The sequence below is a fragment of the Lutra lutra genome, chromosome 5 (genome assembly GCF_902655055.1).
Source record: "Lutra lutra chromosome 5, mLutLut1.2, whole genome shotgun sequence".
Classification (NCBI taxonomy): Eukaryota; Metazoa; Chordata; class Mammalia; order Carnivora; family Mustelidae; genus Lutra; species Lutra lutra.
In genome coordinates this window covers 27,148,468-27,165,050 of record NC_062282.1, presented here as the reverse complement: position 1 = coordinate 27,165,050, position 16,583 = coordinate 27,148,468, and the positions used below count along the sequence as shown (strand labels likewise).

Genomic DNA, 16,583 nt, shown 5'->3' with positions numbered 1-16,583 from the left:
CGTACAACGGTCTTGCCACAAGAGCGTTATGGCATTGGTGTCAAGGTAAAAAGTGGGTTGTTGGCATTTTTGTCATGTAACAAGTGCCAAAGATGATTTGACTCTTAAAAACACTTTGGCAAGGACATTTTTCTTTCTTTCTTTCTTTCTTTTTTTTTTTTTCTGAATTTAGGGTCTTAATTTGAAAGGGCAGCATGAAAAAGAGATGTCAGAGGAGGGCAGGTTCTTATTCAAACAGAAGCCTAACTGCCAAGCAGTGGTGAAGGGCTTTGCCTCATAACCTGTTTACCAAAACAGTGATCCAATATTCAGCAATAAGTACGTCAAGAACGACCTAAGGAACTTCAGGCCTTTCAGCCCTCTGTTCTTTGTTTTTTTTTTTTTTTTAAGATTTATTTACTTATTTGGGGGAAAGTACACGAGCAGGGGGAAGGGGCAGACAGAGGGAGAGGGAGAAGCAGGCTCCTCACTGAGCAGAGAACCTGATGTGGGGCTCAATCCCAGGACCCTGGGACCATGACCTGAGCCGAAGGCAGAGGCTTAATCCACTGAGCCGTCCAGGAGCCCTGTTCTTTGTTTTTTAAAATCAAGTGCCTACAGAGTCAGCGCCCAACACAGAAAGTATTCTAGGGAGAAGCAAAATCTCTGTTATCTGGACAAATGATGTAGAAGATAAAGAACTCCCCTTGCTAAAAGCAGACTGAATACTCCAGGGCCAATTTGTCATTTTAATGAAAAGAAAACCACACTCTAATTTTGGATTAATATCATATTTGATAGCAAAGAACATGTGAGCATTTTTTTTAATGAAAATTGAGCCAGCTCTGTCAACATTTGTAACAGGTTTCTTTGCAGCCTTCAGTTTGTAGGTTTTATAAACAAAGGCACATAAAGCTCCTTTTTCTTCGAACCCTCTGTATCCTGTTCCCACCCAGGTTTTGGCATTTGCCAATCTTCTCCCCCACCCCCCGTGTTCCCCCCCCACCAATCTAGTATAGTCAGATGTTTCACTGTGATACTGAGTTACTTTCTTTTTTCATTGATAAAGAAAAACACATCTGATGATTTTGTACCCACCCAGCCACCCACACATTTTTATACTCACATTTGTTGGGCACTGTTTTTCTTGGTGTATCTCAAATATTCATTTATAATTTTTAACTGAAGTTACTAATTTCTATTTCAGAGTGAAAACTGGGAGGTCATATTTAAGAACCATCTGTTACAGATGAGCCCCTTCAGACATGAGCAAAGTTCTTAAACACAAATAACACAATCTACCACTCTCCCTTTTATATACACATGCCAGTAGCTTGTGGCTTCAGCTCCACAACTGGGTCACAAATGCAGATATAGACACACATACATATCAGACCCACCCACCCACCAACCCACTGCTGTCTGGAGTTAAAAAAAAAAACAACTCTCACAAGTCAACAGACTATGAGACTAGAATAGATAGCTACATTTTATAAAGGTCTTTCCCCAGAAATAGCTATGGACCATTACTTTATCAGACATTCAGATACAAATAAGTAGTATCACAATCAAGCTCACAATCTGGTCTCTGCCTTAAGGACAGGTGTCCAACCAAGTCAACCCCACTGCCACCTGGCAAAGGAGATCAATGTCAAGGTAGATCTTTCAGGCTCTCACCCTGAATGATAGTAACCAGAGCAACTAGGCCTTAACTTTGTTGTTGTTGTTGTTGTTGTTTTTCAGGTCTCATAATTAGTTTTGCTTCTCTTGACCAGTGGATTTTTGTCATATCAGCATTTGTCCGACTTGAATAACTAATCATGTTTCTCTTTTATTTTTAGTGACAGCTGGAACTATAGCTAAGTTTGTAGACCAACCAAAGCCAAAAAGATAGAAGATAATAACCAATTTGTTAATTAGTGTTAACTAATTATTTTTCACATTATTTTTCACTCATTTTACCTTTCCCACTTATTCTTTTTTTTTTTTTTTTTTTGTGGCTATTGTCTGACTTAAGTTAACTGGGTGATAACTAAAGAGTGTCTGCCTTCAGGAGCCACATTAACCCCTTTGTGAAATAAAGCTGGGTGTGTATAGATATGAATTAAAGACCCATTCTGGGTCCATTCTCAGCTGCCAGTTTGTGATGCCCTTTCGTAGTTTTGAAGATCAAAAGTGCTTCAGAATGAATCAGAAGGATGTTCTGGCTTTAAATCTGTGCTTTCGAAAAGCTCTTGTAAGAACTGATAAGGACATTATTTTGTATGTTGCGGGCTTCTGCTGACTCTGTTCTGCTGGCTTCCCTAGAGCTCGGCTTCTCAGCAATGAGCCGACGGACACAGCCATCTACATCTTTTTTTTTTTTAAAGATTTTATTTATTTATTTGACAGAGATCACAAGTAGGCAGCAAGGCAGGCAGAGAGAGAGAGAGGAGAAAGCAGGCTCCCCGCTGAGCAGAGAGCCGGATGTGGGGCTCGATCCCAGGACCCTGGGATCCTGACCTGAGCCGAAGGCAGAGGCTTTAATCCACTGAGCCACCCAGGCACCCCCACAGCCATCTACATCTTGTAAGACAATGTGTGCTAAGTGCAGCTCCCTGATTGGCCCTTTTTATAATACTGACTTTTCCCTTTGTTGCGTTTTATGCTATGAATCAAACTCTAAGATCTGCGTGGGAAGCATCTCCTTAGTTTCAGAAACATCAATTCAGGGCTGTAAGGCCTCAGATTACAGACCTTCCCCCTGTACAAATCCAGTGTGGAATTTAGGGTATTTGACTAGTATTTGTTCAAAATCAAGATGGGGATCTCTACCAAGTTCCAAATTTATTTTAAAATGAGGCCAAGCTACATGAAGTCTAGCCAGACCCCTGTGTTCTGCTGTGACCTGAACTGCTGTTGGGTCCAGGCCACGATCCAGCCAGTGGTCCACAGGCGACTCCGCAGTCCCCAGACCAGATGTTGGGTTGGGGGAGCCAAAGCCCCAGTGAGCCTCAGGAGGAGATGAGTTTATCTCATTTGGATCCGTCTCTCTGTACAAGTGGAGCTCCCAGTAGGTTCAAGAGGAATGGGGTTTCAGTCGAGAGGCCAAACTAGTTTGTCTTTGCCGGTTTATTACATGAGTAGTCATAGCGTGTCTGCTTCACTGATCTTGGACTTGGCTCTCTGTCTGTCCTTTACCTCGTTAAGCCTCACAGACCCTTTTCCTCACCTCTGGCATCCCTAAGACCCATGGCAAATTTCACTCCCCTTCATACTCCGCTGAATCCATGCCCTTTTGAGCTGCAGACTCGTCCCACACCGGCAAGAGGCAGATCTACTCCAAAGATGGGGGTTCCGTGACTTCATTTTCGCAACCGCTTTTCCTCCTGCATGCAGTTCTTTTCCATCCCCTTCACCTTTGTCCGTATTTGAGGCCTACCTTTGAAGAGCACTGGACAGCTTAACTCTGGCTTCGTACATGCATCTGAGCGATACGTTAAGACATGCTCTTATCATCCAAAGCCCCGAGGCTACTTTTGCTATTAATTGACGATGACTAGATTTTTGTAGCCAATTTTTTTTATCGAATTAATTCTTAACAGTAATAGTTAACATTTATTAAATTTGTTACAGTGTGTCTGCTACTGTTAGAGGTGTTTTCTGCATCAGCTCATTTAATGCTCGTAATAATTCCATCAGATAAATTCTGGTATATTCCTTTCCTAGATGAGGAAAGTAAGGCCGAGGGAGGTAACTCACAGTCAATTCGGAGCTCCTAGGCAGCAGTGCTGATTTGGCCTTGAGATCCTGCACCTAAACATCATTCTGACCTCAGGAGGAAGATTAAGATACAGACCTCTGCTCTGCCTGTATGCTTGGGGACCTCCGTCTCTCCAGGCTCCATTCGTTCTCTGTAGGGAGTAGTAATCATACCTGGGTTTCAAGGATAATTAGCACAGCAGTCATCGCCGTATAGACATGGTCAGCGAGGAGAGTGGCCGGGCACGGGGGGAGGCCGTCATGATTGTCACCTGAGGGGTTTGCCATTTCGCCTCTGTAGCACAGTGTTCCCTTGTGTGTCTGTTGACCTGGTCCGTTCTCTCCGAGAGTGGTGAGGGGCTGTGGTGTTCAGGCCATGCTGTGTGTTTGGAAGGGCTCCAGACTCTGTTTGTGTAGCCTGGACCCTGGGTCCCTGAGGCCTGGCCATCCCAGCTGCAACTCTGCAAGGGCTTTAATTGAGAATTTCCTGAGCCACTTGTGTGACTGATCCAAAGTATGTCACATGTGTTTCAAAATAATAATTGGAAAGAAAGCACAAACAGCAAGTCGGCTGTACAAATTGTATGATATCTAACAATGGGGCCAGGTTACTAATGGTTGTCACCCCTGGCAGGAATCAGTAATAATGTGCCTTGGAAAGTTCCATGTTAATTTGGATGGGAAAGGTGGGGTGAGTCTAGAAGTGGAGGATGGTTCAGGCAATAATCTGAGTAGGGCAAGTGAGGTACTTACTGGGCTGGGATTTGGATGTGAAGGACATTATCTGGGTCCTGAGTTGGGGATAAAGTCCCTGCCTTTAAATGTGGTTTCTGCCTTCAAAGCACTTCTAGTCTAGTGATGGAGATTGCTGTTAATGTATAAACACTCAGATAAATCTGAAATTGCAAGTGTGATCAGTACTTGGAGAGGGAGTATGTCATGGGATGAGAGCCCTGCGTCTGTGGAAGATTTATTCTAGGTAGGGAGGTTGGGTAAAGGCCTATGAGGAAGGGACTTTTGAGCTGAGATCTGAAGGAGGACTGAGAGGGAGATGAAGGAGGAAGGAAAGAGAGTGACAGGCAGAACAAACAGCATCCAAATGTGGAAGCCCTAACAGAGCAGGACACATTCGAGAATCAGAGTGAGGCTGGTGGGGATGGAGTGCTGAGAAGGAGGGGCTCCATGAGGGGACAGGCTGGAGAATTAGGGAGGCAGGAGAAAAGAGAGATGAGGTGGTGTCAGAAGGAGGGAAGTTCATGGTTTTGAGGAGAGAGTTTCCATTTACGTCTTTCCAAACTATTATATTCCAAGGTCTGTGGAGGACACAACCGTGAAGTAGATGGTGTTGTTGGTCTTTACAGATGGAAAACTCAAGTCCTTTGCCAACATCATTGAAAACCTAGAGATTTCAGCTTATTGGTTGTAGTGACTCAACACCAAAACCCCCAACTTTTCTAGATCTCAGGAATACTATGAGAAGGTCCTTGGGAAACTCTGATTTCAGTAGAAAAGTATAGTTGGTTCATAAAAGAAAACAGCTCTTACCTAGGAAGGTTTGGGGGGACTGAGGTAAAAAATAGACTCAGCGCCATTTGCCACTTGGTACTTCCAGAACAGTTTTTGTATAGGGTGAGTTCACTCGAAGCTCTCTTTTGTCCAGAACATTAGCCGCTGAAAGGTTCAGGCAAACTTCACCCTCTGTTTGACTTACACTCTCACCTATGTCCCCCTGTGTCTTCAGCATTTAAAATCACAGAAGATGATAAAAGTATTCAATAGGGGAGCTCAGATGGGAACAAGGATTTCTTTGATGATTGAGAAGGCACGTATAGGTCTTCACAGACTCCATCACCATCAAGGCCATATAACACTGTAGCAAAAGAGAGTATCCTGTAGGGAAGCTAGGCTGCCTCTAGGACCAGTGCTGGAAGCTACTTTATATAAATTATTGATATCAGTGCCCTTATTACTCAGAGTGCCTGAGGGGATAATGAAGTCCTAGGTATATCTCAGATGGAACTTTGTGCTTGTTACGTTTCTGTGAACAAAGTCATTTAGTGTAGCATTAATGACACTTCTTCTGTGGAATAGGTTATGGGAGACTTTAATCTGTTCTTAGCCATCTGTGTGTACCCAGAAAATCCACTGGATCTGGCGCATGAACTACAAAAACTCTTTTAAGCTTGCTGTTGGTGGCTGTCACTATGCTTTACGTTGACAGTGACAGGGAACCTGAAAAAGAAAAATGACAGAGACGTTTGGGGCTTTGTGGCTTTGGGAGTTTTCCCATCTTCATTTCAAATGGCTTCAGACAGACTACGGGAAAGGTGTTGTGCCTATGGTTGGGTAGTGTGTATCTTCAAATTTTATCCCCAGAAATTAAGTCTCCAGTTGGTAAAGGACCTGCAAGACAGGAGTCCTTGTCCCGATTGCCAACTCTGAGTATGGTTACTGGAAGGCCAAGTCTGTGGATTTGCTCCCACTTTATATGGCAGTCTCAAAGCACCTTTTGCCATGGCCTGGATATGCTCTTTAATTTTGTTTAATCTTACTTTATATTTTGAACATACAAAATATGAGGAGAGCGCCTCAGTAATTCTAGACGTCCATATTCGGGTAACTTCTTGACTCAGACCTGCTCCCAGGGAATGTGCTGGGACAGGTGGGGTGGTTACCACTCCCTTTTGAGTTTCAAGGGAAGCTCAAAGGAAAGAAGTAGACACTGGCTTGTTTGGTCCATAATGCATGTAGACGCAGCTCACTGGGTCACACTTAATAAAAGGAGTAACCAAGCAACCAGGGGTTTTGCCCCTCGAGGGAAACCAGAAAAGGATGAAGGTTCTAAGGGTGGTTGGATGTTGGGAAGCAAAATCTGGAGAAATTCCCCTAGCAAGTGACAGCCCAGCTGGACCTTTTTGCAGGCTCACTGTATCTGATTTACTTTGTCTTACTTGTTTGTATTTACTTATGCATACCTCTCTAATCTCCATTCCTGGAATTATATCATGCATGCTGTTATTGCTATGGACAATTTCCCTTTCCCTACCCTACCCCCAGCAAGAGGGAGTGGTGGTGAGTCATCGACTAGGACTAAGAATTGGGAGATTTAAGTTTAGTTTTTGCTTTTGCAACTGCTGTGTGAGCTCAGACAAAGAATTTCTTTTATTTTGATGAAATAATTGTAGATTCACATACAGATGTAAGATACCATAGAAAGAGATCCTACCTACCCTCCACCCACTTTATCCCAATGGTAACATCTTACCAAACAATAGTACAATATCACAAGCAGGCCATTGACACGGACATTACCCAGTGATCTTACTTAGATTTCCCTAACATCCTTGTACTCATGTGTATGGATTGGGGTGCATTGTGAAACGACACAGTTTTGCTACACCTGTGGTTTCATGTATCTGCTGACATAGCTGGGATACTGAATAGTTCCTTCCCCCCGAGAATCCCTTATGTTGCTCTTTGCCCTGATGCTCCCCATTCTTCATTCTTAACCTTGGGCAACCACCAAATATTTTCTAAAATGTTTTCATTTTGAAATGTCCTGTACATTGAAGGATACAGTATATAGCCTTCTGGGACTGGCTGTTTTCACTCAGCAACATTCCCCAGACATCCCTCTACTTTGTTGTGTGTTTCAGTGGTTTGCCCCTTTTAGTGCCCTGTAGTGTTCTATGATACGTATGCACCGTAATTGGCTTAACCATTCACCTACGAAAGGACAGCTGGACTGTGTCTAGTTATTGGTTCTTAGAAAGAAAGTTGCACTAAACATTGTTTACTGGTTTTTGGGTGAATGTAAGTTCTCATTTCTCTAGGGTAATTGCCCAAGAGTACAGTTGCTGGTCATGCGATAACTGCCTGGGTAGTTCTGTTGCATGGCTGTACCATTTTACACTCTCACCAGCTGTGGATAAGTGACCCATTTGCTCCATATCCGATATCACAATAATGATACTGTCACTATTTTTAAGTTTAGCATTCTTGATAGATACGCAGTGATATCTCCTTGTAGTGATAGCTCATTAACTTTCATTTCCCTAATAAGTAATGTTGGACATCTTTTCATGTGCTTTTTTGACATCTGTATATTTTTTTCAGTGAAATGTTTGTTTCTATCTTTTGCTCATTTTTAATTTGATTTTTTTGGTTACCATTGAGTTTTGAGAATTCTGTATATATTCTTGATACTAGACTTTTGTTACATGTGTGTTTGCATATATTTCTTGCCAATCTGTAGCTTGTTTTCCCATCCTCTTCACATTTTTTTAAGACAGTTTTGTTGAGACATAATTCAAATACATAGAATTGACCCATTTAAAAGTGTACAATTCATTGGCTTTTCGTATATGCACAGAGTGGTTCTGCTATCACCACAGTCAACTTTGGAACATTTTTGTCACCCCAAAGTGAAGCTCTGTATTTCACATTGTCTTTTCCAGAACACAAGTTTTAATTTTGATGAGGTTTAATTCATTAGTTTGTCCTTTATGGATGGTCTAAGAACACTATGCTTATCTTAGATCTCAAAGATTTCCTCCTATTTTTAAAAATAATTTTATAGTTTTACATTTTATGATTAAATCCATGTACTCATATGTTTTTATTATGTTCATGCATTTTAAATTTTTATATAAGAAGGGAAGCTTAGGTCAAGGTTTTCGTTTGTTTGTTTTGCCTATGGATGTCTAATTTTTCCAGTGTCTCCTCCATTAAATTGCTTTGCACCTTTGCCGGAAGTCACTTAGGTATCTTCATGTGGGTCTACCTTTGGTTTCTCTATTCTGCTCCCTTGATCTGTGTGTTTATGCCTCCTAATTTAAGGCTTTTTAAATGAAATTGGTGTATCTGGAAAACAGGGTTAGTAATAGCTGCTGTTCTACTGCTTGGTTGTCAAGAGAGGCAGCTATGATGGTGTAAGGTACATGTTCTTATTGGGAAGAATAAGTTTCACTCATTCCTCTGAAATTCTTTAAGCTTGCCTAGTTGGCATCACTCAGTTTTCATATTCATATGCTGGGAATCATGGTGACTTGCCACTCAGCTGCAGACATGGGAAAGTTTCACCTTTGGAGTCTTTGCAGCAAAATTAACATTTTGCTTCCATCTGTAACATTTTTACAGGCTCTCTGAGTTCACCCTGCCAGCCTGTGTATTGGTTTAGAAATACAACCTCATTTTAATAAGCAACACATGCCATGAAGGGGAGCTAATGTCCCCTAATCACTTGGCAAATTAAAATAATTTAAGATTAGGCAGTTTGGAATTCTCCAGGCCATTGTGAATTTTTGAAAAGCTTCATTCTCTCTGCACCTTTGTTCATCCTGATCACCCCATCTGCTCTCCTCTCGCCTCCGTCTAGTTACATTCTACCCACCCTGAAAAATCTACCTTCTCCCTCCAGAAGGACGTCTGTTCCATCTGCTCACCAGACAGAGAGCACCTCAGTGGAAGAAAAGTTGATTTTATTCATATCTGTAATCTCAGGGCCTGTCCGGGGACTGGAAAATACAGCTGCTTATCGAATCCAGCTTTCCTTGGTCTCTTTCTCCCTCCAAAGGCTTATCTGCACTCTGATAAGCTTTTAATCATTTATTGTTTATATGATTCTCTGTTTCTGGCTGATGGTTTTTTTCCTTCTCCAGTAAATGAGAGAACATCTTGAGCTCAAGAACTATAGTTTCTACTTTATCTTTCCCCAGAGAGGCTAGTGGAGGCCTGATAGGTTTTGAATACACGCACGATATCTTGTGCCTGATGAAATATCACAGTGAAGGATGCGCCATTCCTGACTTACCATGGTTCAGCTTACAGTTTTTTGACTTTATGATAGTGTGAATGCAGTGTGCATTCACTAGAAACCGTACTTCAAGTATTGAGTTTTGATCTTTTCCTGGGCTAAGATTCTCTGCCTCTCTCTCTATTTGTCTCAATATGGGGGACATTAGGGAGGCAAAGCTCCCAGTCAGCCACACCGTCATGAGGGAAACAAGGGATACACCTACAACCTTCTGTCCCCATACAACTACGCTGTTCTTCACTTTAAGTACATTATTCAGTAAAATTACATGAGCTAGTCAATGCTTTATTCTAGAATAGACTTTGTGTTAGATGATTTGGCCCAACTGTAGGTTTGCATAAGTGCTCTGAGCATGTTTAAGGTAGGTTAGGCTAAGCCATGATGTTTAGTAGGCTAGGTGTAGCAAATATATTTTAGACTAAATGATATTTGCAACTTACAGTGGGTTTATGGGGACATCACCCCATTGCATGTCAAGGAATATCTGTATACATATTGAATTTACTACCCCATCTTTGAGAAGAGAAAATTCTAGAGTTTCTCTTTGTAAAGCTGGGAGGCCAAAGCAACATCTGAGAGAGGAGTTGCGTTTGATAGATGCACGACAGAGTCACCTTCCTGGGCAAATAAGGAGTTAGGTGGAGGATTAGAGAGGGAAAATCATGTGCTTGAAAGATAGTCCAACAAAGCAAGAGGATCTATGAGGACATGTCAGGTTGACAGTATCAAGCCAGAAAGAGCTGCCTAGAAAACAGCCTCAAGAGGGCAGAAGTGAGCAGAGGCATAAAGGTTTAGCCAAGACCAGCTTCTCTTGCGTTGATAGATGACTGTAGCCTAGAACAGGGGGACAAAGTCACAAGGGGCAGGAACAGCCTGGCTGCAGTCAAGAGTCCTGGAAAGGTTCAGGGAAAACTTTTAACCTATGTTACTGCCAGACTGCGTTTCACTGTAATGTGCTGGAGAATGGGATTTCTGACCAACTAAAATGTGAGTTTACTTAGAAATGTCTTACTTTGACAGCTCTGCTTGTTGAAATGTTAACGCCTGAATAAGCACACTTCAGTGATTGTGAAACAGTGATTGGTGAGTGAGTCTCCTTAGGGACCTAAAGGTCACTCTGGGGCTGGCTGACGTGGTGACAGAAAGTGTGAGATGTTGAGTTGGTCTGTGTTTGCTTCAACATCCACCATCTACCATGAAAGTTACCCATTTTAAAATTTTTTTTAAATTGTGGTAAAATTGATATAAAATGAAATGTACCATTTTCATTATCAAAGGGTGCATTTCAGGGGCCTCACGTGCATTCGCTTTGTTGTGCGGCCCCAGCCCTCCCTGTCCATCTCTGGAACTGTCGTCTTTCTGAGCTGAAACTCTCTGCCAGTCAAGCAATAGCTCCTCCTACCTGCCCCCCCCCCCCCCGACCCGGCAACCCTTGGCAACTGCCATCCTGTTATCTGTGTGAATCTGACTACTCCAGGTGCCTCAGGTACGTGTAATCATACAGTCTTTGTCCCCTGGTGCCTGGTTATTCCGCTTAGCATAACGTCCTCAAGTTTCATTGATGTAGCAGGTGTCAGGATGCTGAATAACATTCCATCCTATGTAGGTGTATCACCGCATTTTGTTTATCTGCTCATCTCTCCAAGGACAGGAAGTCACTTTTTATTTCTTTGCCAAGATTTATTTGTTTATTTTAAAGAGGGAGGGAGCACAAGTGGGGGGCAGAGGAAGAGAGAGAGAGAGAGAGCACTCAAGAAACTCAAATAGACTGTGCTGAGTTCAGAGCCTGATGTGGGGCTTGATCTCACGACCCTAGAGATCGCCACCTGAGCTGACTGTGCCACTCAGGTGCCCCAGGAAGTCACTTTTTAGAATAAATCTAAGTGTTAGTACTATCTGGTCCTCTCTCTCTCCTTTAAAAAATTGGAAAAAGTCTTATGTAAAATTACTTGCTTCTGAATGATGCTTCCTTGTTGTTTTGCTCTAGTGTGTGAGGAGCCAAGATATTTTGTAAGGTGAGGGCAGGGATGAGACAGCCAGGCCGGTTAAAATCATGGCTCTCCCCAGTCGTGAAATTACATAAGCATAACTGAAAACAAGAGGAACTAAGGTTTTCACCTATTAATAAGCATCATATCTTTAGTTGCAAATAAGCTGAAGGAAAACAAAATAACACTGGTTACCACTCTGGCCTGTGGCAGGTATGTGCTTGGTGCTCCCCCCACATCGTAAGGTACTTTTTCCTTACAGCAATTCTGTGAGGCAGACTTTAAACAAATAATTAGGAGACCCTGGATTAATAACCAAGTATCTAGAGCTCTAAACCAATTCTATGCAATAAAAATCCAATGTACAATACATATAATTCTCAATTTTGTAGCAGCCAAGAATAATAATAATAATAAAAGAAACAGGTAAAGTTAATTTTAATAATTTTCTTAACCCAAGATATCAGAATATTTATTTCAACACATAATCAATGTAAATTGTTAACGTGATACTTTATGTTTTTTATACTAATTCTTTGAAATCTAGAGTGTGTTGAATCAAAACTACAGTGAGATACTGCCTCACACCAGTCAGAATGGCTAAAATGAACAATACAAGAAACAACAGGTGTTGGAGAGGATGTAGAAAAAGGGGAACCCTCTTATACTATTGGTGGGAATGCAAGCTGGTGCGGCCACTCTGGAAAACAGCATGGAGGTTCCTCAAAAAGTTAAAAATAGAGCTACCCTATGACCCAGCAATCACACTACTGGGTATTTACCCAAAAGATATAAAAATAGTGATCCAAAGGGGCACGTGCACCTCAATGTTTAAAGCAGCAATGTCCATAGTAGCCAAATATGGAAAGAGCCCAGATGTCCATCAAAAGATGAATGGATAAAAAAGAAGTGGTATATATATATATACATATATATATATATGTGTGTGTGTGTGTGTGTGTGTGTGTGTGTGTATGTGTATGTATATGTGTGTGTGTGTGTATATATATATATATATATATATATATATATAATGGATATTACTCAGTCATCAAAAAGAATGAAGTCTTGCCATTTGCAATGATGTGGATGGAAGTAGAGAGTATTATGCTAAGTGAAATAAGTCAGAGAAAGACATGTACCATATGATTTCACTCATATGTGGAATTTAAGAAACAAAGCTGATGACCATAGGGGAAGGGAAGGAAAAATAAAATAAGATAAAATCAGAGAAAGAGGCAAATTATCAGAGACCTGAGGGGTGGGGGATGGGGGGATGGGGAACTGGGTGATGGGCATTAAGGAGGGCACTGGGTGTTGTATGCAACTGATGAATCCCTAAATTCTACCTCTGAAACTAATAATACTCTGTATGTTAGCTAACTTGAACTTAAATAAAAAAGAAAAAGAAATGCAGGGTATACTTGACACATACAGTACATTTCAGGTGCACTAGTACCACGTGTGGCTGGTAGGCTACGAATTGTCCTGGGCTTCCCTGGATGGTAATGTTCTTTCCAGCATCCCAGGAAATGTGTCTGTCTGGCTGAGTTCAGTGTCTCCCTTTGTACTTCATGCATCTCTAGTTCCGTGATGGAAATGCTGTTTCCTGTTTTGGAAGCTCTTTGCCACCACATACCTTCATAGAAGAATGGCTGGCTGCTTACATAGAAGGAGTAATTCCTTTTTTTCCTCCATAATTTTCTATCTTCCCCCATCCTGGTCTCTTTGTCTTCCTTTGAAGAGCCAGAAAATGAATGAATAGACGCATTGTGTGAGATCTTTCTTACTAATTATGTCGTTTACTGTGTGATTGCTGTTGCTAGGGAAGCATTATAGATGGTTTTATAGATGGGAGCATTACAGCATACAGCATACAGCATTACAGAAATACAGCATTATAGATGGGAGAATAACTTTTGGCTACCTGGTTGAAAGGACATATATTAATGAGAGAACTGGTGAAAAGACTCAGAAAAATGCTGCTGTTAAATTATAAATTGCGAGGAAAGTAAAAGTGAAGGGCCTTCATCACATTTTTTAAAGTTTATTTTTCTAACTATAAAAGTAACATAGAAAACACAATAAAGCAGATAAAAGAAAAAAATTACCCCAAATTACATTTTCTGTTCTGAACTTCTGAGAAATCTGAGAGCTGAAATGGGAAGGCCTTATTACTTTGTGGCTTCCCTCATCTGTTGGAGGCAAGAGAGCACCTTCCTCCAGAATAACATTTCCTTCGGCAAACAAAACTTGCTGGATTTTGATGTGTGCACAATTGCTGTTGACATTCTGGTTTGGGGATTAGGGGTTGGAGGTGGGTAGATATGTTGAGAAAAATATAGAAGTTGGAATGAATGAATGGTGAAGATTAGATTAGACTCACTAGAATCTGAATACTTCTCTTTGTTTTATTTAATGCCCTATATGACCCTTTAGCCCCACAAATAGATATTAAGTGAAGAAATCCATATACTCATTCAGTAGACACCAGGCTCAGTGCTGAGTGTTGAGTTACAGCCCTACTATATTTACAAAATAGTGTATTCAACTTACAAAAATGTTTTTTGTAAAATAGGAAATGTTGCAGAGTGTAGAGTCTCCCTATGCGTTGTAAGAATCTGTTTCCTAGGGGCACCTGGGTGGCTCAGTGGGTTAAGCCACTGCCTTCGGCTCAGGTCACGATCTCAGCGTCCTGGGATCAAGTCTCGGCGGAGAGCCTGCTTCCCCTCTCTCTCTGCCTACTTGTGATCTCTCTCTCTGTCAAATAAATAAATAAAAATCTTAAAAAAAAAAGTATCTGTTCCTAAATAGTCTAAAGTCACTGAAAGCACTAAATACAGCATTTTTCCTTAGCCCTCTCAGATATCACACTCTTGACAAAGTAATTCAAGGGAGGGAGAACTCAGGAAACATGAATTATAATCCCAGGGGACATTATATCTGCTGCAGTCATGGACCACTTTGCTTTTGTGACAAGTGCCAAAAAGAGAGATTGCAATTTGCTTTTTTCTAGTAGAGGTCACGATGATATTACCATTGTCGTGAACCAAAGGCAGGATTTTAACTATTCTCAAATGTAGCAAATAAATGGATTTACTACTTAATTCTCTTAGCTCAAAGCTCTATGTTTCTTTTTTTTTTAAGATTTTATTTATTTATTTGACAGAGAGAGATCACAAGCAGGCAGAGAGGCAGGCAGAGAGAGAGGAGGAAGCAGGCTCCCTGCTGAGCAGAGAGCCCGATGCGGGGCTCGATCCCAGGACCCTGAGATCATGACCTGAGCTGAAGGCAGCGGCTTAACCCACTGAGCCACCCAGGTGCCCCTCTATGTTTTATTTAATCTCCAGCCTGGGTCATCCTGCTGGTCTGGACTGCATCCCTCTGAGGAGGAAGCCTTTCTTTACAGGGGAGACCTGGATCTGTGTCTCAGTCATCTGTGTCACTCAGCAGTTATAAATCCCACACGCTTTCTTTCCCTTCTTCATCCTCCGACAGAAATGTGCTAATGCATTTCTCCCAATGAAGACCAGCATGGAAGAGGCAGCTAGGGGCAAAAGACGATGGAAAAAACCCAAAAATTTAATAATCAACCAAGCAGAATAATGAGTCCCAGCAAGCTGAGACATTGGTAGGACTCCAATGACAGCCTTTCCTTACCTTAAATAAGGAAATGGTGAATAACTGAGGGCTTTCATCCTTCACCCAAGGCATCGTGAAAGGCGTCTTACATAGCCTCTAGGTCCTCGGTGGTGAGTTCTCCACTTCTGAAGGTGTTTAGAAAGAGTTTATTCCTTCACAGTTACATTTTCATGTTGAATCTAGAATTCCGCCAGCTTATAAATAACTAGCTATACTGCAGTGTAAGCAGGGAATTCAGTATACTCTTTCCAAACTCTCTTGATCTTAGGACTTGTAGTTTCAGAGCTCTCATTAATACCTAATGTTCCAGGCTGCATCACTTAGGAAATACAGCTTTTAGGGGATTCCTGGCTCAGGAAGGAACTCAGATTAAATGACTGCTGAAGCTTCTTCAGATGATAAGGATCCATCAATCTAAGAGGATCTTATGATTATGTCTCTCTCTTTTCTTTCTTCTTCTTCTTCTTCTTTTTTTTTTTTTGTAACTACTACTCCGTGTGTTCTGACCTCACACAGACGGTGAAAGTGAGCAAGCAGAAAGGGTTACAGAGCAGACCCGTGTATCCACGCTACCTTTTGCCTTCTTGAAGGACATGCAGCTGCTTCTCCAGCTTACACGTTCTCCAGTTGTATGCACATTTCCTCGGTGGGAGACTACAATGTAGAGTACATGAAAAATGCATGATTTTAGGGCATAGAAAACCTTGGATCTTCTGGACCTTATGGGCTGTGTGACTCTGGGGAAATTATTGAACCAGGCATTTTGAACATAAATTTTCCCATGTGCCAAACAGAGATAGAAGTACATCCCTCAAATGCTCGTGAGGATAAACAACTTGGTGTTTTAAAACCTTGTATTGCTTTGTGCATAGTAGGCACTGAATAATTTAGAGGAGGAGGAGAAGAAAACGTTTCCAATTTTTATCATAACACCTTTTTGATAGTGAGGGACCTGTTTAATGAAATAGGTAATAATTATTTCAAAGAAGTACTGTGAACCTCTCTATAAGGTACAGATTTCCATTATCTTGGTCCTAATCATTCAACTCAATCCCTTCCTCCATTTCAGACGTGTATATGAGAACACTGCGTTCCTACATTGTTGAACATAAATTAAACTTACGGCCTTGCATCTTTAAAACATAGGTGGGTAGTATGTGTGAGATACACAGTGTTAGCCCACTGTCTCCTATTTAATGTTTAGATGGTCTTGCCACCTCCCAGAAGCTGGAGCGACAGCGAGAGGAGTGGGAGAGGAGCCAGTGGCCCAGGAGAAGCCTGTCTCGGCGGTCCATCAGCAAAGAGCGCTGGGTGGAGACGCTGGTCGTGGCTGACACGAAGATGATTGAGTATCATGGGAGCGACAGTGTCGAGTCCTACATCCTCACCATCATGAACATGGTAAGTCAGACTGTGGG

At 41.7% G+C, this 16,583-nt stretch overlaps 1 protein-coding gene across 3 annotated transcripts in view; it reads left to right on the top strand.

Annotated features, from left to right (window-relative positions):
- The window catches only part of ADAMTS12 (ADAM metallopeptidase with thrombospondin type 1 motif 12), a 287,143-nt gene that overhangs the window by 143,302 nt on the left and 127,258 nt on the right, over positions 1 to 16,583 (top strand). For all 3 annotated transcript variants that reach the window (XR_007127574.1, XM_047730729.1, XM_047730727.1), the window contains one exon: positions 16,370 to 16,566. Coding sequence is in view for 2 of the 3 variants with exons in the window: in XM_047730729.1 (XP_047586685.1) it covers positions 16,370 to 16,566 (197 nt within the window). In the remaining variant the exon portion in view is untranslated. The remainder of the gene's footprint in view (positions 1 to 16,369; positions 16,567 to 16,583) is intronic.